General features: G+C 36.9%; 1 protein-coding gene across 1 annotated transcript in view; it reads left to right on the forward strand.

Moving 5' to 3' along the window:
- The window catches only part of NALCN (sodium leak channel, non-selective), a 243,686-nt gene that overhangs the window by 78,193 nt on the left and 146,190 nt on the right, over positions 1-19,303 (forward strand). The window contains exons 8-10 of the mRNA XM_062566808.1: positions 10,852-10,994; positions 11,114-11,218; positions 13,981-14,067. Of these exons, the coding sequence (XP_062422792.1) occupies positions 10,852-10,994; positions 11,114-11,218; positions 13,981-14,067 (335 nt within the window). The remainder of the gene's footprint in view (positions 1-10,851; positions 10,995-11,113; positions 11,219-13,980; positions 14,068-19,303) is intronic.

Raw genomic sequence — 19,303 nt, forward strand, 5'->3', positions numbered from 1 at the left:
TCTTGCTAATATAAATATTATGCTGGAAATCCTACAATTAGATCAGCTGGCCTCTCCTAATCCCTGTTTCCCAAACATATCCACAGTTTTAGAGGCTCCCTGCATCTCTAACTTCACAAATTATTTTTCTGTTCAGCCGTATCACTTCTGCATGTTCCCATTAGCTTCTGTATCTTTTCTTTTAGTGCATTTTTTTCTGCCTCCACCCATTTTCCTGCTTTTGAGACAGTTGCTGCTATCTGACCAGAGTGAAGACATGATGAAATGATCTCTCATGGTCAACTTTACAGCCAAACTTCTTATTTAACTCTGCTTTTGAATAAAGCATCATCCTGGTCACTCTAGATATGGCAATGTTACTGTGTGAATGTATTCTATGGTTCATTTTTCCATACTCCAATGTATAACTTCATTATTGTTTCAAAGATACATTTTTTATTAATGAAGTAAATTACATGACACATCCTATCTGTGCTGCCTCATGACTGCTCTTGAAATGAGTACGATTGTGCTGTCTATGACTTTTGAAAAAAACAGATGCAACAGGTGAATGGTTTTGACTGACAGTATATGAAAAGCAATACTGAATTTACATACCTTTTGTCAAGGAAGATTTACATACTTAGTTTTCTTTCTGACACAAGAATCTATCACTACGCTAATTTTAAGAGGCATTACCAATATTTAACATATGGCTGAATGACAATCCAAATACATAATGTCTCTTCAAATACATAATGTCTCTACAATAAGCATGCCTTAAATTTGCCTACTTAATATGATAACCTTTTAGGTATTCATTAAATTTTAAATGTAGAAATTGTGAATTCTTACAATTCGTGGTTTCTAAACTGTTATTTTTCCTGCATGGTTTAAACGGCATTTACACATGTAACATATTTTAAGAGAAGAAAAAGATAGTCTTTTAAAATAGATAAATCATTTTCAAATGAACAAGTTAATAGAAATTTTAGTGCTTCTTCTGTTTAACAGGTTTTATGTTATGGTATTTTGTCATAACATTTACTGTAACAGTCATTTACTATGGCTGTATTTTAGATCAGAGACATTTCACTAAAAGGAATGGTACAGTAGCAGGCCCATCTTCACAGTATTGTCAGTTTTAAAATCATGCCCAAGTGGTTTCTGTATTCTTGCTGAATACAGAAATTTTACTGATAAGCAAAAGCCATACTCAGTTTTAGTTCTCCTTGAACTCAGCTGCATGAAACCAGTACAAACTTCTAGCTGAAACATGTGGCTTGAAGGGTCTGTGGCTTTGCTGCTGACCGTGGCTGCTCCGTGATACTCCGTGGGCCCTCATCAGAATAGGACATAAAGTTTTATCTATCCATCTTCGAACAATTCCATATTAATATTTCTGGAGGATGTTTTTTGTACTTGAGATAGTTTCACTGTGCTTCTGTCTAGACTACTTACCTTCATTTCATAAATCAGAAAGAGGTCTGTGCCTGCAGGCCAGGTGGGATATGCTTTGGATCTCAGCAAGCATTGGATATCTGTCTGCGGATGACTGAACCAAGCCCTGGGAGTGCAGTCATGGCAGTAGCCTACCTTCAGGCTCCAGCCTGACGTTCTGGCACATCTGTTGAGGTTAGGAGGCTAGTGATCAAAGTTACATCCTTAAAATGACTCTCAAGAGGGAAAGACAGGTGGGAGTTGTGACTGGACTGCAAAGCTTCCAGATAGTGGTGTGTGAGTGTGAACAATCCACTGTTCAGCATTTCCTTGATTCCCCTCAATTGCCAGAAAATCTTTCAAAGTTGCTGCACACACACACGCATGAATTCACACACAGAGCAATGATTGTAAGAGACTGTTTATTAGCACTACAGCTGTGTGAATGCAAAAAGGTAAAAGCAATTGATATTTATGCAAATAAAAAAGGTAAAAGCAATCGATATTTATGCAAATAAAAAACAGCTTCAATCCATGTTCGGTAGTTTATTGTGAATATACAGATGAGGAGCATTATAATTACAAAAATATTGATGGAAGACAAACATAAATGCTCATCTGTCTAAATAGCCATAAATGCTCGCGCCCAAAGTAATTCTGAAAATTGTATGTCACAGTTCACAGCAGAGATTTGTTTATAAATGTAGAACAGATTTCTCTCTTTTTAAAGCATAAAACATTAAATCAAGGAGCACCAAGTACTATCATATGTAAGATTCTTATGGTATAACTCCTATTTCCCTGTATAGACATATGCTAAAATTGCTGCATTTGTATTAGTAAGCTAACACTTGTAAATAGTATATACATTTCTAACATATTTGCAAATCGTATAATTGTCTAAGTTCATCACATCCTTTACTGGAAGTCATCTGTCTTTCTGCCCTTCCATCACTAGCTCTGTAGCATAAATTGCATTGACCCTCAGCACTTAATTTGCAGCCTTTCTTTATCTCCTTACTGTTTCTCTGTGTATCATCTTTTCTGTGATGCAAAAACTTCATCCTCTCAGGACGATTTTCAAAATGAAGAATCAGTAACACATCACTATTGTGTATTTGAAGTCACTACACTTTCATGGCTTAAAATACTGTTCGAAATGGGAGTCTGGTGTCTCCACTGTGGCAAATCAGTGCACTGCACAGTTTCCATTTTGCCCTTTCTTCCACAGCTAGTCACAGGTAAATTATAGTGGCATTTGGTGTTTCAGAGAATGAGCAGAGCATCAGCGTGTGTCCTTTTCTTCTTTTCCTTCTCATTTCTACTGGCAGTCAAATTACCTGATAAGAGTTGGTTCAGGAGAATAAAACAGGATGGATCACTGACCTAGGGGCAAGCAAAAAAAAACCTCATTCAGCCTTTCAGGATTTGCTCTTTTTATCAGTTTCAGTGATACCTAGAAGCTGCTTTCCAAAGCACAACTTTTCCAATGTATTCCTGGACAATTTTTATTCACTTTCTACTTTCACCAAAGCAGTAGTATAAGATAACCAGAAAGTCTTGAATGTACGTAATGTTTTACAGCTATGTTAATACTGAAAGATAGGGCATAAATTAAAGCTGACTGGACAGTAGAAATATCCATGGCTTGCTGGAACATTCAGCTTCATGATTTATTTTATCAGTGAAAGTTAGCAGGAACAGGAGTGCTCCACAGCTTAAAACATTTCTATGAGTAAGAGAGGAGTAGTTTTTTTAATGGAAATAACATTCACAAAGCCTCTTAAGGAAGGATACCATTCAGTGTTCAGTGCGACGAATAGCGTTTAGACAACATCAGAAGGATGGTTAGTCTTTCCTGGGAAATGAAATAATCAGTCCCTTAGCTAGCAACTCTCAACCTGCACTGTCTTTGCTGGTAGCTTATAGGCTGCCTGATGTTCCAGATGTGCTCAAGGTACATGATCGCCATCTAGTGGCTACTGTTAAGAAGCTAAGCGTTTACTAACTAGGTATTTTATGGGAGATGGTATGTAATATTTTAAACTTTTATTAACAACTTGTGCACTTTTATTTGTCTGATTAATTCTTGATTAAAAAGAAAAGAAATGACAAATTCAAGCTTTTATCTTAATTTTCCAAAACTGAACTGGCCTGAAGTCTAGTTTTGAGGGTTTATTTTGTTTATTTTGTTTTTCCTTACCGTACAACATAATAGAATACTCCAGTAGCTCAGTGAATGTGTTGTCAGAGTCACAGTCCTGGAAGGGACAAGTAAGGAGACGTGATGTCAGAACATGGTCCTAACGAGCCAACTGCATCATTTCAAGCATGAATATACCCAAGAAATTTGGGCTTGTCACTTTTGAAGAAGAATGCAAAGGCAAGGAAGTTTATTGAGGAACTCACTCCTCTAGAGACTACACATACCACTATGAGTGGTCTTATGGAATTTTGCATAGCTATCGTGGGTTCTGGGCCACCTGTGAATTTTCTTTCTCAGTGGCTTCACAGCAGCCACAAGATATCCAACAAAACCCTGGTGTGGTAAACCAAGGTAGTAAATGTAGATAGAATAAATGTACATAAAATCCTGGAGTTAACAGCATTCCTGCTCAAATAAATTAGCTACAAACAAAATTTTCCCTTAGTTCTTGGGATTTTGTTCCTCACTTTTTCTGGTAGTGGCCATGAATCATATAACATAATGAAGGATATTAGTGAAAGACAACACCTCTCTCTGCACTGTGAATTCTGTACCCATACAAATATGGGGTTGTGAATCTTGCAGCTAGAACATGAAGCTAGGAGGAGGGGGTTCTGTTTTCAGATTTGGTACATTTGCTGTGGCACCTTTTGGCTCCGCACCTTTAATTGTGCAGTTATAAAATGGCAGCATTAGCACGCTCCCTTTTTCATGATGCCCATTCATAGAGCAAGCCGCAGCTAGCCGGCTCTGGTGTCGCGAAGCGTGGTGGTGTCACGGAGGCACGGAAACAAACAGAAAATCTTGTATTGTTATAAAATACAAATAACAACACAAAACAGCTTCCTTGTGTAATGAGACTACTGTCTTCTTGTGACAGCTAGGACTCCTTGTTTTAACTAATAACCTTTTATATTCCTTGAGTACTTAAAAGTACTCAAGGAAATTAGGTAGTACTCAAGTTTTTCAGTAGGACTTCCTGACTCTCCTATGGAAAATCATCACTTCTGATGTGCTCTGTTTCCCGCCCCCCCGCGCCCCCCGGCTATATTAATCTTTATTGTGGGCAAAAGTAAGGTGACCTTGCTCCCTGGTTATGCATTTAAATCAGTGGAATTTGTTTTTATTAAAATTAGTTTAGCTGATAAAGGAAAACTTCCATGCCCCTTGAGTCTGGTGCTCCCGTTTGATACATTTGAAAGAAGCACATAAATTGCAAAAGGTGTATGCCCTCTTTACACTTCAGTAATGAGTGTCCATATATCTCAATGAGCATTTTCAGTGGCATTACAGTTTTCCCCCGATAGTCCTTTTGTGTGCTATTCTTTTATTTTACCTCTCTTATCATCAGTAAGTTCCTCCAAATGGACTTTATAATCTTTCCTGAAACAGACCTTTAACCATCTACCAAAGCCCACAATGGGAAAATTCCCCTAAATATTTTTCTTGTTATTTTTTGTTTCCTAAGATTTGACAATATTCCAGGTACAGAAATTTAAATCCCAGTCCCGAATTTACCCTGGACAGCATGCCCAGACTGATGAGTAATCTCATTCCAGCAGTAAAGAGGCCCGTTGTACGCTGGAATGACCAGGCTCTGCGGTTCTTCAGGGCCTGGTTCCCCCCTCCTCTATCGCTGCGCGACTTAGCACAAACTGCAGGAGGTCTGATGCTCTCACGTTCCCTAACCGGGGGACTTTTAGCACTGCCTGGTTAGGGTATAAACCCTCTGAACAAGTCGGCAAAGGCGCCAGGTCACTGACAGACAGAATGCTGACCCCTGTGGAAGAAGAGGATTTTGCCTTTTGATCTGCGGGGCGTAAGTTAGATACTGTATATGGCAGCATCATCTTGCCAGATTTTTGTGGTGTGCCCTACCGTCACCTAAAATTCTGATACTCCTTCTCCCTCCACAAGGCTTTGACCATGATGACAAAAATGGGGCATGATGCTGTGAAAGGAGAGTCCTTTGAATAATTTATACATTTACCTAAGAAAGATATAGTCAAATATTAAATAATCATAACAAATAGAATCAGTGGCTCATTGTCTTTAAATAAAGGTTACTTTTAGAAGAGCAAAAGCAAACACAGGCAGATGTTAAATAAGAATAGCTCTTCATTTTGAAAGCAAAATATTTCATGGCTTTGGATCCCTTACTGTCATCCCTTTATTCTGCATCCAGTTGAAACAGCTTTTACAGACATTGTTAACAGCGTAGTTGCTGGCATCAGTAATGAATGCTATGTTACTTTCTAGTCACATATGTTAAGGAGGAATGTATAATCTTGGTGGTGATTGCCTTAAAATAGGCCTAAAAACACCTGTACCAATTATACATAAGGTATATTTTTACATTGATATGATAGATGAACAGATTATTTTAATTGGGTTATTTGTGCATTTTGATCTGCTCGCTGTATTGCCTTACTGCAGCAGATGGCCCAGTGTATGTTTTATAAATACTTTGCATGACATCCCCTCTGCTTTACTAATCTTCACTGTGACTTCCCCATTGATAATGACTAATTGCAGTTTCCTTGCCAGCAACTTTTAATAGATTCCCTTTTTTTTTCTTAATCTCGGCCTGTCCTTAACAATATTGTTTTGTTCAGTAATTTAATCAGTTCAGCAACAGTATAATATTAGATGATTGAACCATCAGTTTATGAATTTTTGAAATGCAAAATACCCATGAAGTAATCACTGATGAATATTTCAAAAGTGATAAGATATCGCTTTTTTTTTTTTTTTTTTTTTTTTTTTTAGAAATGGAAAGGGTTTTGCTATCTGCTTCAGTGCTTTTTCTTTCCCTTTTTTTAATTCTATCCATTGGTCCTGAGAGTCATAAGCAGTAAATAGGAAGGAATTTGTTAACTGGAGGAATTAATAGGAAGGATTAACATTTTTGCCTACCCAGCATGATATTATTAGCCCTTCAACACGTACAGATCAAACTGGTCAGTGAATACAGAAAATATTCCGTTCGTCACTGCCTCCTCTTATCAATGAAGATTTATCTGTGGAAGGGGCTCTCTAAAGCAAAAACACCTCCTAGTTCATCCTACTTGTGTTAGCAGGCAGCAGTGTGTTGGTGCTGGAAATTTAGAGGGAGAATAACAGCACAGAACTCTTCACAGCCTGGTATGATTTTCTGGAAAATCCTGGACTCTCAGGAGTTTCTGATTAGAACCACTGTTTTCTCTGTGAATAGAAACAAATAGTTATATTTTTAGCAGCTTTTTATGTTTTGCTAATGGCAGTGCTTCTCAAACTCTCTCCATTTCTTTTATCCACAATTTTTCATGAAAGGAAGCGGTAGTGAAGTAGCAGAGTTAAAAGGTGATTGTAGGACAATTCCACAATTTCACAGCAATTTGTGAAATTTCACGGTTTAATTTTCACAGTTTAAATTCCTTCTTTCTTGGAGTAAAATCAAAACATTTAAGATGTGCATAAATAGGATAGTGCTAAAAAGTCCACTCTTGAATCAAGATCTGGTTGTTTCAGTATAGGACATTAGATTGCAGACCTGGGTTATTCTGTGGGGAGCTGCAGTTCATATCCCATGTGTACTTGTGTACCTGAATTTGAAGCAGATTTTATCTCAGAACTCTTCAAATTAGACAGAGACTGAGACTTTTATGGTTCCATGCCATGCCATTACCATATCAAATGAGATCAAAATCTCTTATTCCTGAAAGAGCTTCCTATTTTTAAAGATTCTATATAGAATCAGATACGCCTCTGAAGAGCATTGCGGCTTTGGAAGATATCTATTTGGATGACATTTTATTCAACTTAAAAATGCTTTGACCTGCTCTGTTTCTGTTTTCTCATCCCCTTTATTCTTCCTTTCTCCTCCACTGTGCTACCATGCTGTTTCCCAGGCAGTGCAGAAGAGAAGGAATTAACCTGGCTTAAATGTTGAGGGCTAATATTTGTAACAGTAATGGAAGTGTGTGTGATAAAGAGTAAGAGTAAATGGTGTGATGGGAGGGGGAGAGGATAGAATTTAAAAGAGGAGGGAAAGGAGAGGAGAGGGGAAGGGCAAGTAAAGAGAAAGGAGAAGGGGAAGTGGAAAGGGAAGAAAATAGGAAGGTGAGGGGAAGTCTAATCAGGAAATAAGAATAGATAAAAGAGATTGTGACTGATACTTAACATGAGTATGGTGGGACCCTGTAGACTGGTGGAACTGATCGTGTATGAGAGGCTTGGGTGAAAGAAATTTGGTCTAACTGGCAAGGAAAGAAAGGGTAGATATGCCTGCTCACATAATATATCAAATATAGTTAGAGGATCATTGCTATGTTGTCTCTAATTGTGCTAATAAAGGTAATTGAGAATTAGAAATTTCAATTTCTGATTGTTTTCCTTCAAGTTGATTAATACATTACTTAGACTTTTCCTTTTAAGCAGTCTAGAATTATTTTTGCTTTGATTTAGTTGTTTTTTTCAACTTGTGGAGGTATGCAACATTCTCTTTTCTGTACTAGTCTGTCCTAGAGTTCTCCCATGCATTATTCAACAAAGAGCTCTCATAGAAGAGAAGTTAGATGTTTCCATTTTTCCCTATCTTTCCTTACACAGGAAGAAAGTGTGCTGTATGGTCAGACATCCATTGGCAAGGTCTGCTTGGATGCAAGTCAGGTATTTAGTCCAATCCATTTGGTTCAGCTGTGATCCTCTTTTAACACTAGGCACATTATTTATTTGCTTATCTTTTATTTATTATTTCCTAGACAGAGGAAGGAAATTAATTACATAAAATAATTGTTGAAACCGTCTTATTTTTATATTTTTTTATATTTAGAAAGACAGAAGACCAAACTCTTTTTGATTGTAATTCACATGAGAATGTGGCTCACGTTTTGGCAAGTTTAACATTGATCCTTGGAGACACTCAGTTTGGAGGGTATTAGCAAGAGTAAGCCTTTCTCAATCACTGCAGGTTTATAAGTACCTCTATTCTCACTAGAACAACGCTCATTATTTACTGACTTCACAGAGGGAAAAATTAATTGATAAGAAAATTTATTCCCATCAAGTGTTCTTTTCCCTACCAGACTGTTATTACTGAAGACAAAAACAGTAAAATTCACTACTTTTTAATTTATATATTTAAATTTTCCTATTTTTTATCCTATGTACTCTTTATAATAAGCTTGTTAGTTTGTTCCTTTCTACATGGTGAAAGTAGGGAAAAAGCAAGGAATATGTGGCATTTCTTTTTTTTATTGTCTGTATTTGAGAATTTGAGACATACCTTTTTTTCTCTTTTATGGCTAACAACAGATTGGGATGCAAACAAAATCTCAAGTGGTTATATTTAGTCCTTTTGTAAAAATCTCTGTCAGCTTAAATGGGGATCATGTTATTAGCTATAAACAAATTCAGATCTCCCCAAAACATAAAAAATAAACAGTAGATACTTTATTTTTGTGAATCGAGCATCCACGTCTATAGAATAAAGGGCTCAAAGTAGTGGTTTGGAGTCTGTTGTTATCTGAGCTCTGCCTCCAGAACAGTGACATATAGGACAGCAGGTTTATTCCTGCTCCTTCAAGCCTCCTCCCCTTCTCCACAGCTGTTTTGTGTTCCTCTCATACATCACTGTGTCAGTACTGTCAGCTAAGAGCAAGGTTGAGCCTGTTGAAGATAAGATTCACCGTTCTCATTTTGAGCACCTGTGCTTGTACTAAATGGCCATTTCAGCTTGAGCACTAGGGCTCCCTCTGAGTGGAGAACCTAAGCTCCTCTTTATATTGTTTCCGTGAGTTGAGACATGGGCAGTCTCAAGCATTTTAGTGTTCTCTGCAGAAAACTGTAGCCCATATTTTCCTTTTTTGAGGTAGGCTAACAGCTGAATTAGAGCTAGCAATAGAACTGAGAAATGTGCATCACTGTGCTGCTTAAAGCTGCTCTCAAGTCTGCCCTGGACTTTGCAGAGTAGCTGCAGAAAACTTACAACTGTAACAGTCTGAGAACTTACTTCCAAACAAGAAGTACATATGACTCCTAGCTACTTTTACCCTTTATTGCAGAAATAAGGAGGAAAGAGGAGCTGATTGGAGCGTATTATGCGTCAGTTGTCTAGAACAACCTATTGCTGGCTATTGGTTCCTGAAGAAGTACATTATACGTTCTCTCACCTCTCTTAGCTGTACATTCCTAGTAATGTTTCATTAGCCCCAGTACCAATTGAGGACATGGGAGGTGCAGAATTGCCTTTAAGTCCCTCTCCTCCTCCATCCACTGTTTCTCCTAGCTTAATAATTGCTAGGAGACCTTATCTAGGATCTCGTTCACAATGTGGATGTTACTACCTAGCTTTAAAATGGCCTTCCTCTTGCATTCTCATCCATTAAATCCCTTTTCCACAGAAGTGGTATCAGAAAGACTGCCAGTATGCTGCAGATGAGAATAAGCTTGAAGAGTCTTTCCAAATTTCAGTATTTGGTTTTCAGGTGAAAGACACAAGGGACAGTTTGCAAAAATTGCCTGCAGACATTAGAATGAATTCAACTTTTAATAAACCGTATTTAATAATACTGTTTTAATAAACAATACCTTAATAGTTTTTATTCAAAGGTGGCTTTTGCACATGTAAACTCCTCATAGCTTTTCTATATCATCTGCTCTTCTCCCTTCCCAGAATGATTTGATAGCTTCAACTCAGAATTGCTTTAACATTTTTTAAGGCGATACACTTACATTAACACAGGTTATTCTGTACCCCATGGATACCTGAACTTCAACACTGTTCAGTTGCTTGTTGTAGACACTTAATTGTGCTTGCTAGTGTTGTGCACCTTCTCAGTGCTTACTCAGCCTTGCTTATATTAACAGTGTTTCCTTTCACCTATTGAATGTTGATCCTGATGGTTTTAATTAAATCTGTCTTTTCTCACAGATGCTGCTGAAGTCACACGATGGGACAAATTCTGCCTTTGGAGACATTTGCATACTTCCCACTGAACCCATCTAAGGGATTATGCATATGTATCCAGGGAGAGAATGGAGCCCAGTCTAATGTAAAAACAATTCAGATTCAATTGCAAAAAGAACAAACAAGGAAGTGCACCTGAAAAGCTGCTGTTTGAAGAGAGGAAATCTGATAACCTCTAAAGAAAAGAAAAATAAAATAGATAAAAGATGACTGTTTGCTGATCTTGAAAAAATTTGAGGAGGCTTAATGCCAAATATTTTAATTTTTCCTTTAACAGGTACAAGCATATTTACTGTTTATGAAGCTGCTTCTCAAGAAGGCTGGGTGTTCCTTATGTATCGAGCAATTGACAGTTTTCCCCGATGGCGTTCATATTTCTATTTCATCACCTTAATTTTCTTTCTGGCCTGGCTTGTTAAGGTATTGAGTAATTTATTCTTTCAAACCTGTCTGAAATGTAGATCATATTAGAATGAATTTCATTTGTACTTGCTGAGCTTTGTGTCATCCATTTTTTCATGTTTTTTTTTTTTTTACAGAATGTTTTCATTGCAGTCATCATTGAAACATTTGCAGAAATTAGAGTGCAGTTCCAGCAGATGTGGGGATCCAGGAGCAGTACTACTTCAACTGCCACCACCCAGGTGAATATTCATATTAAAGCACCCAAATACTGAGATCCTCTGGGAACTTAATTGTTTGTAGTTTTTGAATGAATAAAAAGACATAAATCCCATTTAATTCTTGTTTCATCTCAGTAGGTTCTGTTTTGTTTGACTGCGTATTACCCCATGTATTTTAAGGTTGTTATGTGTATTGTCATATTAAAGTAAATTCTAGAGTGCATTGTCCAATAGGCTTTCTTAAAAAAGAATAGTAGAAGAGACTGTAATATGGTTCTCTAGATGGTTGAGTATGTTATGGTTCCCTTCCCTTTTCTCCCTTCCCTTCCCTTCTCTTTCCATAATTCCTTTTCTTGTGTCATTCGATGGGTTTGGAATTATAGTTGCAGTTGAATATCACTTTCTGTGCTAAGGCAGAAGAGCTGAAATTGCAGGCTGTAAGTGGAAGAATACAGGTCAGTGGGTAGCTGAAGTGTATGTGGAAGGTGATCCTGGAATTGAAAAGGGAATACTGAGATCAGGGAGGAATGAAGTGCTCAGGCAATGAGAGATCTATGAGGTAGCCACAGAAAATGAGACCCTGGATTTGAGATAATGGCTAGGAAGAAACTATGTTAGAAAGGGCACTGGTTTGGGTTTGGGGTAGAAAAGACTCAGTGTGAAAAACAATGGCTAATTGGTTGAGATTTAAACTGCCCCCTCATTATTGTAACAAATATATTAGATCTCCTAAATGTGTAAACGGCTAGGCTTTTCCTGTGCTGGTATACTTTCCATCTGTGAGAGGGACCAGTACCAACTGCCTACAAAAAGCCCTTAGGAAGACAGATACGAGAAGTCTTGCCTATGGGGAAAAATTTTACTAACTTCCATAGCTAAAGATTATTTACTTTCTTAAGCCAAAGGATTTAAGTGTCTTCAAAATTATTTATTAAAAATTTTCTGGTGTATCTTTGGATATTCTTGTAATCCACATGTAAATCCAGTCCTTTTCTGCCTGCTGCTACATTTTTTGGCCTAACACAGTGTTTTGGCAATAATTTCCACTCTATGTGTGGCTTTGTCAAAGCAGAGTTGGTGATATAATTTCAAATTAAAAGCTGTTCTCTACCAGAAAGGGTCTTTTCTACATGACACATACTTAGCCTAGGGACCGTAATGTTTGTATCATCCCTGATGTGATAAATCTCTGTGCTATATAGGCTTAATCTGCACACTCTGAGCTAGGGTCTGGAACAGAGAGGTCAATGTAAGGAAACTCAAGAAGCAGCCAAGATTAAGGAATGCCAAGGATAATAGAAACTCAAAAAATAATGTTATCATGTCAAAGAATATGAACATTTTGAATATAAATAGCACCATGCAGAATAAAAATGGTATGTAGGCTGTAGACAAGTAAATGGTTACTTTGTTCCCTGAGTCACTGACATAATGACCATAAAGGAAGTTTGGTTTAACAGAATGCAAAACATACATTTTTCTCTACTAAGATGGGCAGAAAAATTCTAGCAGCTTTTCTTGTTCAAAGCTCTAAATAGAAGTTCATGCACATGTTTTGTGCATGAAATAACCTTGCCAAAAAGCAGCACTATCTTGCTTCATTTGCCCGCTTCATAAATCTCTAACTACTCCAGAAACTTAGACCTATAGAAAAGAAAAAAAAATTGGGGAGGGTTGAAGCTAAAGAGGGGTCTGTGCAGAAGAATGAAAGTAGATTCTTGTAAGGCACTTTAACATTGCCCATTAAAACATAAGGATGAGTAACTTCGTGCTGATCTGAGTTGTCAGCTCTTCCTAGTGGAGAAATATTACTTAAGAGCCCAGCACCGTTAAAACCACATTGGCGTGGCCTTGTCCCCAGTCTAGTGAGCACTTTTCTCAGGAAGGCCTTTAAGTTTCAACCTTGCTGAAATAGTTATGTTCAGAGGTGACTTCCTTGATGCCAAGTGTCAAGAAAAAGGTAGGAGAGAGGTGGGAACTTCACCACACTTTAATATATGGTATATGCAGACTCTCAGGTGATGATTAAAAATGCTAGAGCAGTTCATGTTCTTTCAAGGACACTTTACAGGACAGTGTTAATCACTTCCAGACACAGTCTCTGATTGTCCTTAAGCACAGCAGTCTGTGTCTTTTTATGTCCTGATTTCTGAAAAAAATATAATACTTACAGTTCGAGAGGTTGTGGGTAAAATGTGAGTGTCACTATAGTCAAGAGAGCAGTTTTCATTGACATGACTAGAGACCGGTTTTCATTCACTTATTTACAACAGTTATAAGGTTTTGGTAACAGTGCAAAATGGCTGCAGATTTAATCTTGATTTACATCTGTGCAACACAAGAAATATCTGATCCTTGGAAGTAAAATAACTTTTCCAGTAAAAAATATGAGGATTATCTGTTGTAATTGTTTGCAAATACACCATGAAATTTATTTTTTTGTCACAAAGTATTTGTGTTTCTTCAGGATAAGCTTATTAAGTAAGAAATTCATTCTGAAAGAGTACTTCATATAATGATACTGATCAGAGATTAATTGAACTGGTTTGTATGTAAGGACTAATAGATTCACATTACATTTTCTGTTCTCTGAGTAAAATTCAGAAACTATTAATATTGGAATAGGAGCATGATGCTTTTTTCTGTAGCAATAAGAAACATTCCCCTCTGATCTTATACTAACAATCGTCAAAATGTAGACAGGTCCTTAAGGGGAATATTAAGGACTTCACTTGTATTTACTGAGATGTAAAACATTTCTGGCAACTATTTTCTCTTTAAAGATGTTTCATGAAGACGCAGCTGGAGGCTGGCAGCTTGTGGCTGTTGATGTGAATAAACCCCAGGGCAGAGCTCCTGCATGTCTACAGGTACAGCATCACTTCTTACTAAATCAGACTGTGTAACCAGCGCCACTGAAATGTTGGCATAAGGAGACTGTGGTGAGAAATAGCACCCGCAGTAGTTTTAGTCATAAATTGCCTTAAATCCATTGCTTTCTTCAGTGTAGGCTGGTTCTTAGAAAACACAAATCAATAAAGATGTACTACACCTAAAATCAGAAGGTTAGAAAAATATAAAATGAATATATAATTTGTTACAAAAGCTATGTCATATGTGCTCATAAGATAAAGATTTTAGAATATTTTTATTGTATAAAATAACATAAATGATCTTGCTTTATCTACCAGACTTTATGTACAAAGCAGCTTCACTCCTAAGTTATTCACAACCAACAGGCTTGTTAATTAACTGCAAAATACAATAATACACACCAAGAAGCATGACTAGACATAATAAACACGTAAGTACCTCATTCCTATATTGAAAATGGAGTCACTGAGAAATAGAGAATACACATGTAGCTACTAAGCTATACAGTGTTTGAAACTTCCAGACTTAGTATTCTCATTTTAATATCAGTGGGATTTGATATCAGCTCTACCTCCTTGTTTAAATAAACCCGGACTAAGATAGGTAATGCTTTTAGAAATCCCTTTTTATTACAGCACTTTGTATAGCAGCTCAAATTTTTATTTGTATATTAAAGAATACTTCTGAGTGAAACAGCCTTGCTTCAGAACAGCAAAAGAAAGCTATTATAGCAATCTGATAGCATGATATTTGCTAGCCATTTTGGTAATGTCGGTTTAATATATAAGCTAAAATATACAAACATGTTGGCAGCATGAGCTTAGCTGAACGCTAAGCTGGCAAGCACCTTTCAACCCCTCTTGAACAAACTGTTCATTCTCAGGTCTCTCTGCTTTGTCAAACTATTGGCATTTATTTAATTATAGCATATGCTTTAATAGATAACTTCTCTTCCCAAACTAAGTTATTAATTTTGAGAGCAACTGGAATATCATTTATGATAATCTCAGGTAACAGTCTCTGACATGTGGATAGACTATAGCTGAATTCACAGTGAAGGCTCCTCCAGATGAAAGTTAAGATAACATCTGACTTAACCTGTTTTGCCTTTTTCTGTAGTATTGCATTTTCTCCCATTTCAGGAATCATGAGAACACACGGTAAATTGTGTTCCAGGGAACATAAACCTCATGCATCATTGGGTGCTGTAACTTTTTATTCTTGCAACTCAACTGGCAGTTTTCTTCTCATCCATCCTTCTATGGAACATCTGCAGAGCCTCCATTAATCTATGGCCTTGCTGGAGGTCAGTGACAGCCAAAGGAAAACAATGTCTTTTAGTAGAGTAGTGCCTGAAATATACTATGCGCTTATGAAGTATTACCTAACATACAACCTAAAGAAAACAGAATCTCTAAGTCTCATACATGCGTGCACCTTTATTCATCTCACTGTGCATTATAGATTCATTTTGATCAATCTCTAAGTAAAGACAATAGATTTCCAAAAAAGTTCATATTTTTAAAACCTTTGCAGTATATTGAAAGCATTTTTTTATGCATGAATTCCATACTGAAGGATTTTGTTGTTATTTTTTAGAGTTTGGGGGGATTTCCTTAAAAGGTATGTAGATCTGAACCTAGAAAATAGTTAATCAGATTGAAAAATATACATTCTACCTTTAAGATATGTTCAATTAATAAGAATTCTTCTGACCTTTATTAGGTAAGTGTACTGTCATTCAATATCCTGTGAAGAATGGAGTTCTCAGAAAAAGGTAGTGAAGACCCTATTGCCCTGTGTCATTTTAATTAAATTTTATAGTAAATTTGGTTTTACTAATTCCTCTCTTGGCTCTTTTAAGTATTACTACTGCAAATAAAAAAGAGAACACTCATTAAAAGTTCTCTTTCAACAGTATCATGGATTTGTGCTTTGATGAAACTCTGCTTATTGAGTGGATTCAAGTATTTATAATTTACTTCCTCAAACAACTATATGGTGTATTGGGAGAGGAAATGACCTAGCAGCTAAGGAACTGGAAAGGAACTCTGGAGGTTTGGGTTTGATTTATTGGCCAAGCACAAATTTCCTGTAAGCTTTGAGTGAACTACTTAACAGGTATCTTAGCTTTAGTTCACATTCTGTAAGATGATGGCATGTCTCCCTACCAGTTATAACAACTATGGAGTTTAAACTTACTGTAGAAGATGGGCCAGTAAAATGGGCATGTTGTATAGAAATAGGCAAATAGATACATCCAGTTCTCTAATGTTGGGAGTGTTGAGGGCAAGAATAAAGCAATTTGTGTGCTGCATGTAACGTAAAAATTTCTTTAATATAGATACTACAAAACACTTCACATGGACTAGCTGGATTTGTCAGGGTTTGTACAATTCATGCTTACTCCCACAGACTGGTTCAGGTGTTTCTGCCTGACAGGTCTTAATAATCTAGGTATACCATTGCAGTGACACACAGCGTTACTTGGGTCTGATGCTATTCTTCAACTTCTAATAATAGAGGCATAGTACAGAGATACCTCATAGACTCTGTGCAGAGCCTTTGTAACTCACTTTGTCTCATACAAATATGGCACTTTTGCACCAAACTGTGCAATTAAGTAAAACGAATAAGCTGGCAACCACATCTTTACACTTCTGTGGATCTGCAGATGGAGAGTACAGAGATTTTTCAGAGAGCTCCTGGTCAGTGAGTTGCATGCTTAGGTATGTCTAAACTGCTTGGCAGTGGCTTGGTGTTTCCCAGAGCATCCTGTCTTGTCTTGCCTGAGAGCCCGTGTTCCTTCCCAGTGGGAGTCTGACATGCAGGCATGGAACAACCAGCATGTGCATATAGATTTGGGATCTGCAAAGGGCTCCTGTACCAGTAGTGTAATGGTTAAATGAAAAAAGAATAAGACTAAACTATGAGAGATAGACTGGAAAGGTGGGCATTAACAGTTGTTTTAGAACTTTTAACTCAGACATTTACCTACTCTGTTTTCTCTAGCTCTTTAGAACTGGCTGGAAGTGGCAACATAAAAAGTTAGTAACTATGATTTTTGATTTTGACTTGTAAATCTATCCTAGTGTGGAGTAAAGAGGCTTTTATTTCAGTATAATGGCTGTATATTTATTACATTTTTCTTGAATGTATTCCCAAAGGTGCCTTGTGGTCTTTTGTTACTTATTCTCACTGTTCCCCATGACTGGCATTGATTTTAAATATTGATTTTCTTTTGTCACTGAAAAATAATCTCCGTGTTTTCCATTTTAACATGAACCATTTTTCATGAATGCATGCTGAGGAGCCCACATTGCCACCTTATTTTACTGTTGTTGATATTACTTTAACGAATTGTAGCATGTTAGAACTTCCTGCCTACCATGATTTACTCCTACAAGCACAGTAGGAAGCTCTCAGTTCATAAAGTAAAGCTGAGCACTAGGTTCCAAAAAAAATCCTTTTAAAAAACTTTTCAGGGATGTATTTACCCTTTTAATCCCCTGGTAAAGGCACATTGTATTTTTTATTATTACTTTGCTGTTAATTTTAGAGGTTGTTGATGCTTTTATCACTTCTTCCTTCTTTTTGTCTTCCAGTCCGCTAAGATTTGTAAAATATGTATGCTGGTTTAAAGGTGAACTGAAAAGTTTTAACTTGAACGTGTCTTCCTTGAAACTGTGATTGATATTACTAACACCAAGAAACTAATGACATCTTCAGTCTTCTCAGTACATCAATCTGTAATGAGCAGAGAAAGTCCAGGACTGTAGTCCTGTGGAGACCAATGAGCCAGACAGTAATTTCATGTTTGTGCTAATATTTTGGGGTCATATGTCCAGCAGAAATAGAACTCACAGCTGGAGATGGAATGGCATTTAGAAAAATCTTGGGAATACTCTGTGCAATGTATAAGCATGAACGGAAATGGTCATCGTCTTACAAACTACATGCATTTCTATTCTGCTAGTAATGGAAAGTCTTCAGTACTTCAAAAATATTGTACTCACTTTTAATCATTTGTGCTCTGTGCAGGGAATTAATAGAAGGTCACAAAGCTATGATCTGAGCAACCAAGTGACATTATTATGATTACAGTGCTCTTGAACATAGGATTAATGTCAGAATCTTAATCATATCTTTTTTCTCCTCAAAAAGTTAGTCCTTCATGCTATGGAATATTATCAGAATGTGTATTTACATTTACAATTTTAGAAAACCTTGACAGGGAGGACAAAAAGATGAAAAGTAATACGGAAAGACAAAAAGCATATGGAAGGTGAGGAGGAGAAGACATAATCAGAGAAGCAGGAACTGACTGTTTTAGCAGTACCATGATGGATACACCAAATGAGAGAAAGAGAAATGAGACAAAACTGTATTTAGGGATTTTCAGAGTTAGAGTAACAAAAGAGAGCACAAACAGCTTTTTCCCTCTTCCCTTGGAAGATAAATATTGATGAACCAGAGAAGTGTGGTAGTGTATTTATAGACTGATTTGCACTTCTGTCTAACTTTCCTCATGTACAGTGGCTTTCAATAGATCTGTTATATAGGCAGATACATTTCTGTAAAGTAACTGAAGCCCTCTCTTACAGTGAAAGAAAAATCCTCTCCTGCAGTTGACTGAGATTTGGTTTTAACTCAAATGACTAATCAGAAACAGATTAAATAATTCCAAATCCTAAACTTCAGAGGCTGTCTTTTAAAAAAATGTACATTTTTCTATGTTCTGTTCTTGTTTAGAAAGCCCAAAAGTTGTATTAGTTAACAGAAGCTTGGATAGTTCAGTGGTGTATTTGGAACTGAAATAGGACTGAAAAGTGACCTTATTAGTTTTACTTAAGAGGTACAGGAGCAGAGTATGCAAAGTATAAAATTAAATTAAGCCATTCAGTTTTGACGGGGTAAAAGTTGCGAATAAAAATGAGAACAGAAGACTCTCTGGGGAAGCTAACCCTTTTAGCAAGAGAAGAACATGCACTAGTAACAAGTCTAGCTCACTCCCTGCCTTCAGTTGCACACAGCAGAGTAGCAAGTTGTGGACATTATGAAATAAAGAGATTTCCAGTCTCATTATTGCAGGATTCCAGTATTTCTCACCTACACATAGGGCTGTGGGAAGAAATGGTGAAAATGTAGTGAACAGAGAGTGGTAGAAATTCCGTCATCTGGCTAACTCTTAGAATCTGGATGGGGATTCAGAAAGTGAGCAGTCATTAACCA

The sequence above is a fragment of the Rhea pennata genome, chromosome 1 (genome assembly GCF_028389875.1).
Source record: "Rhea pennata isolate bPtePen1 chromosome 1, bPtePen1.pri, whole genome shotgun sequence".
Taxonomy (NCBI): domain Eukaryota; kingdom Metazoa; phylum Chordata; class Aves; order Rheiformes; family Rheidae; genus Rhea; species Rhea pennata.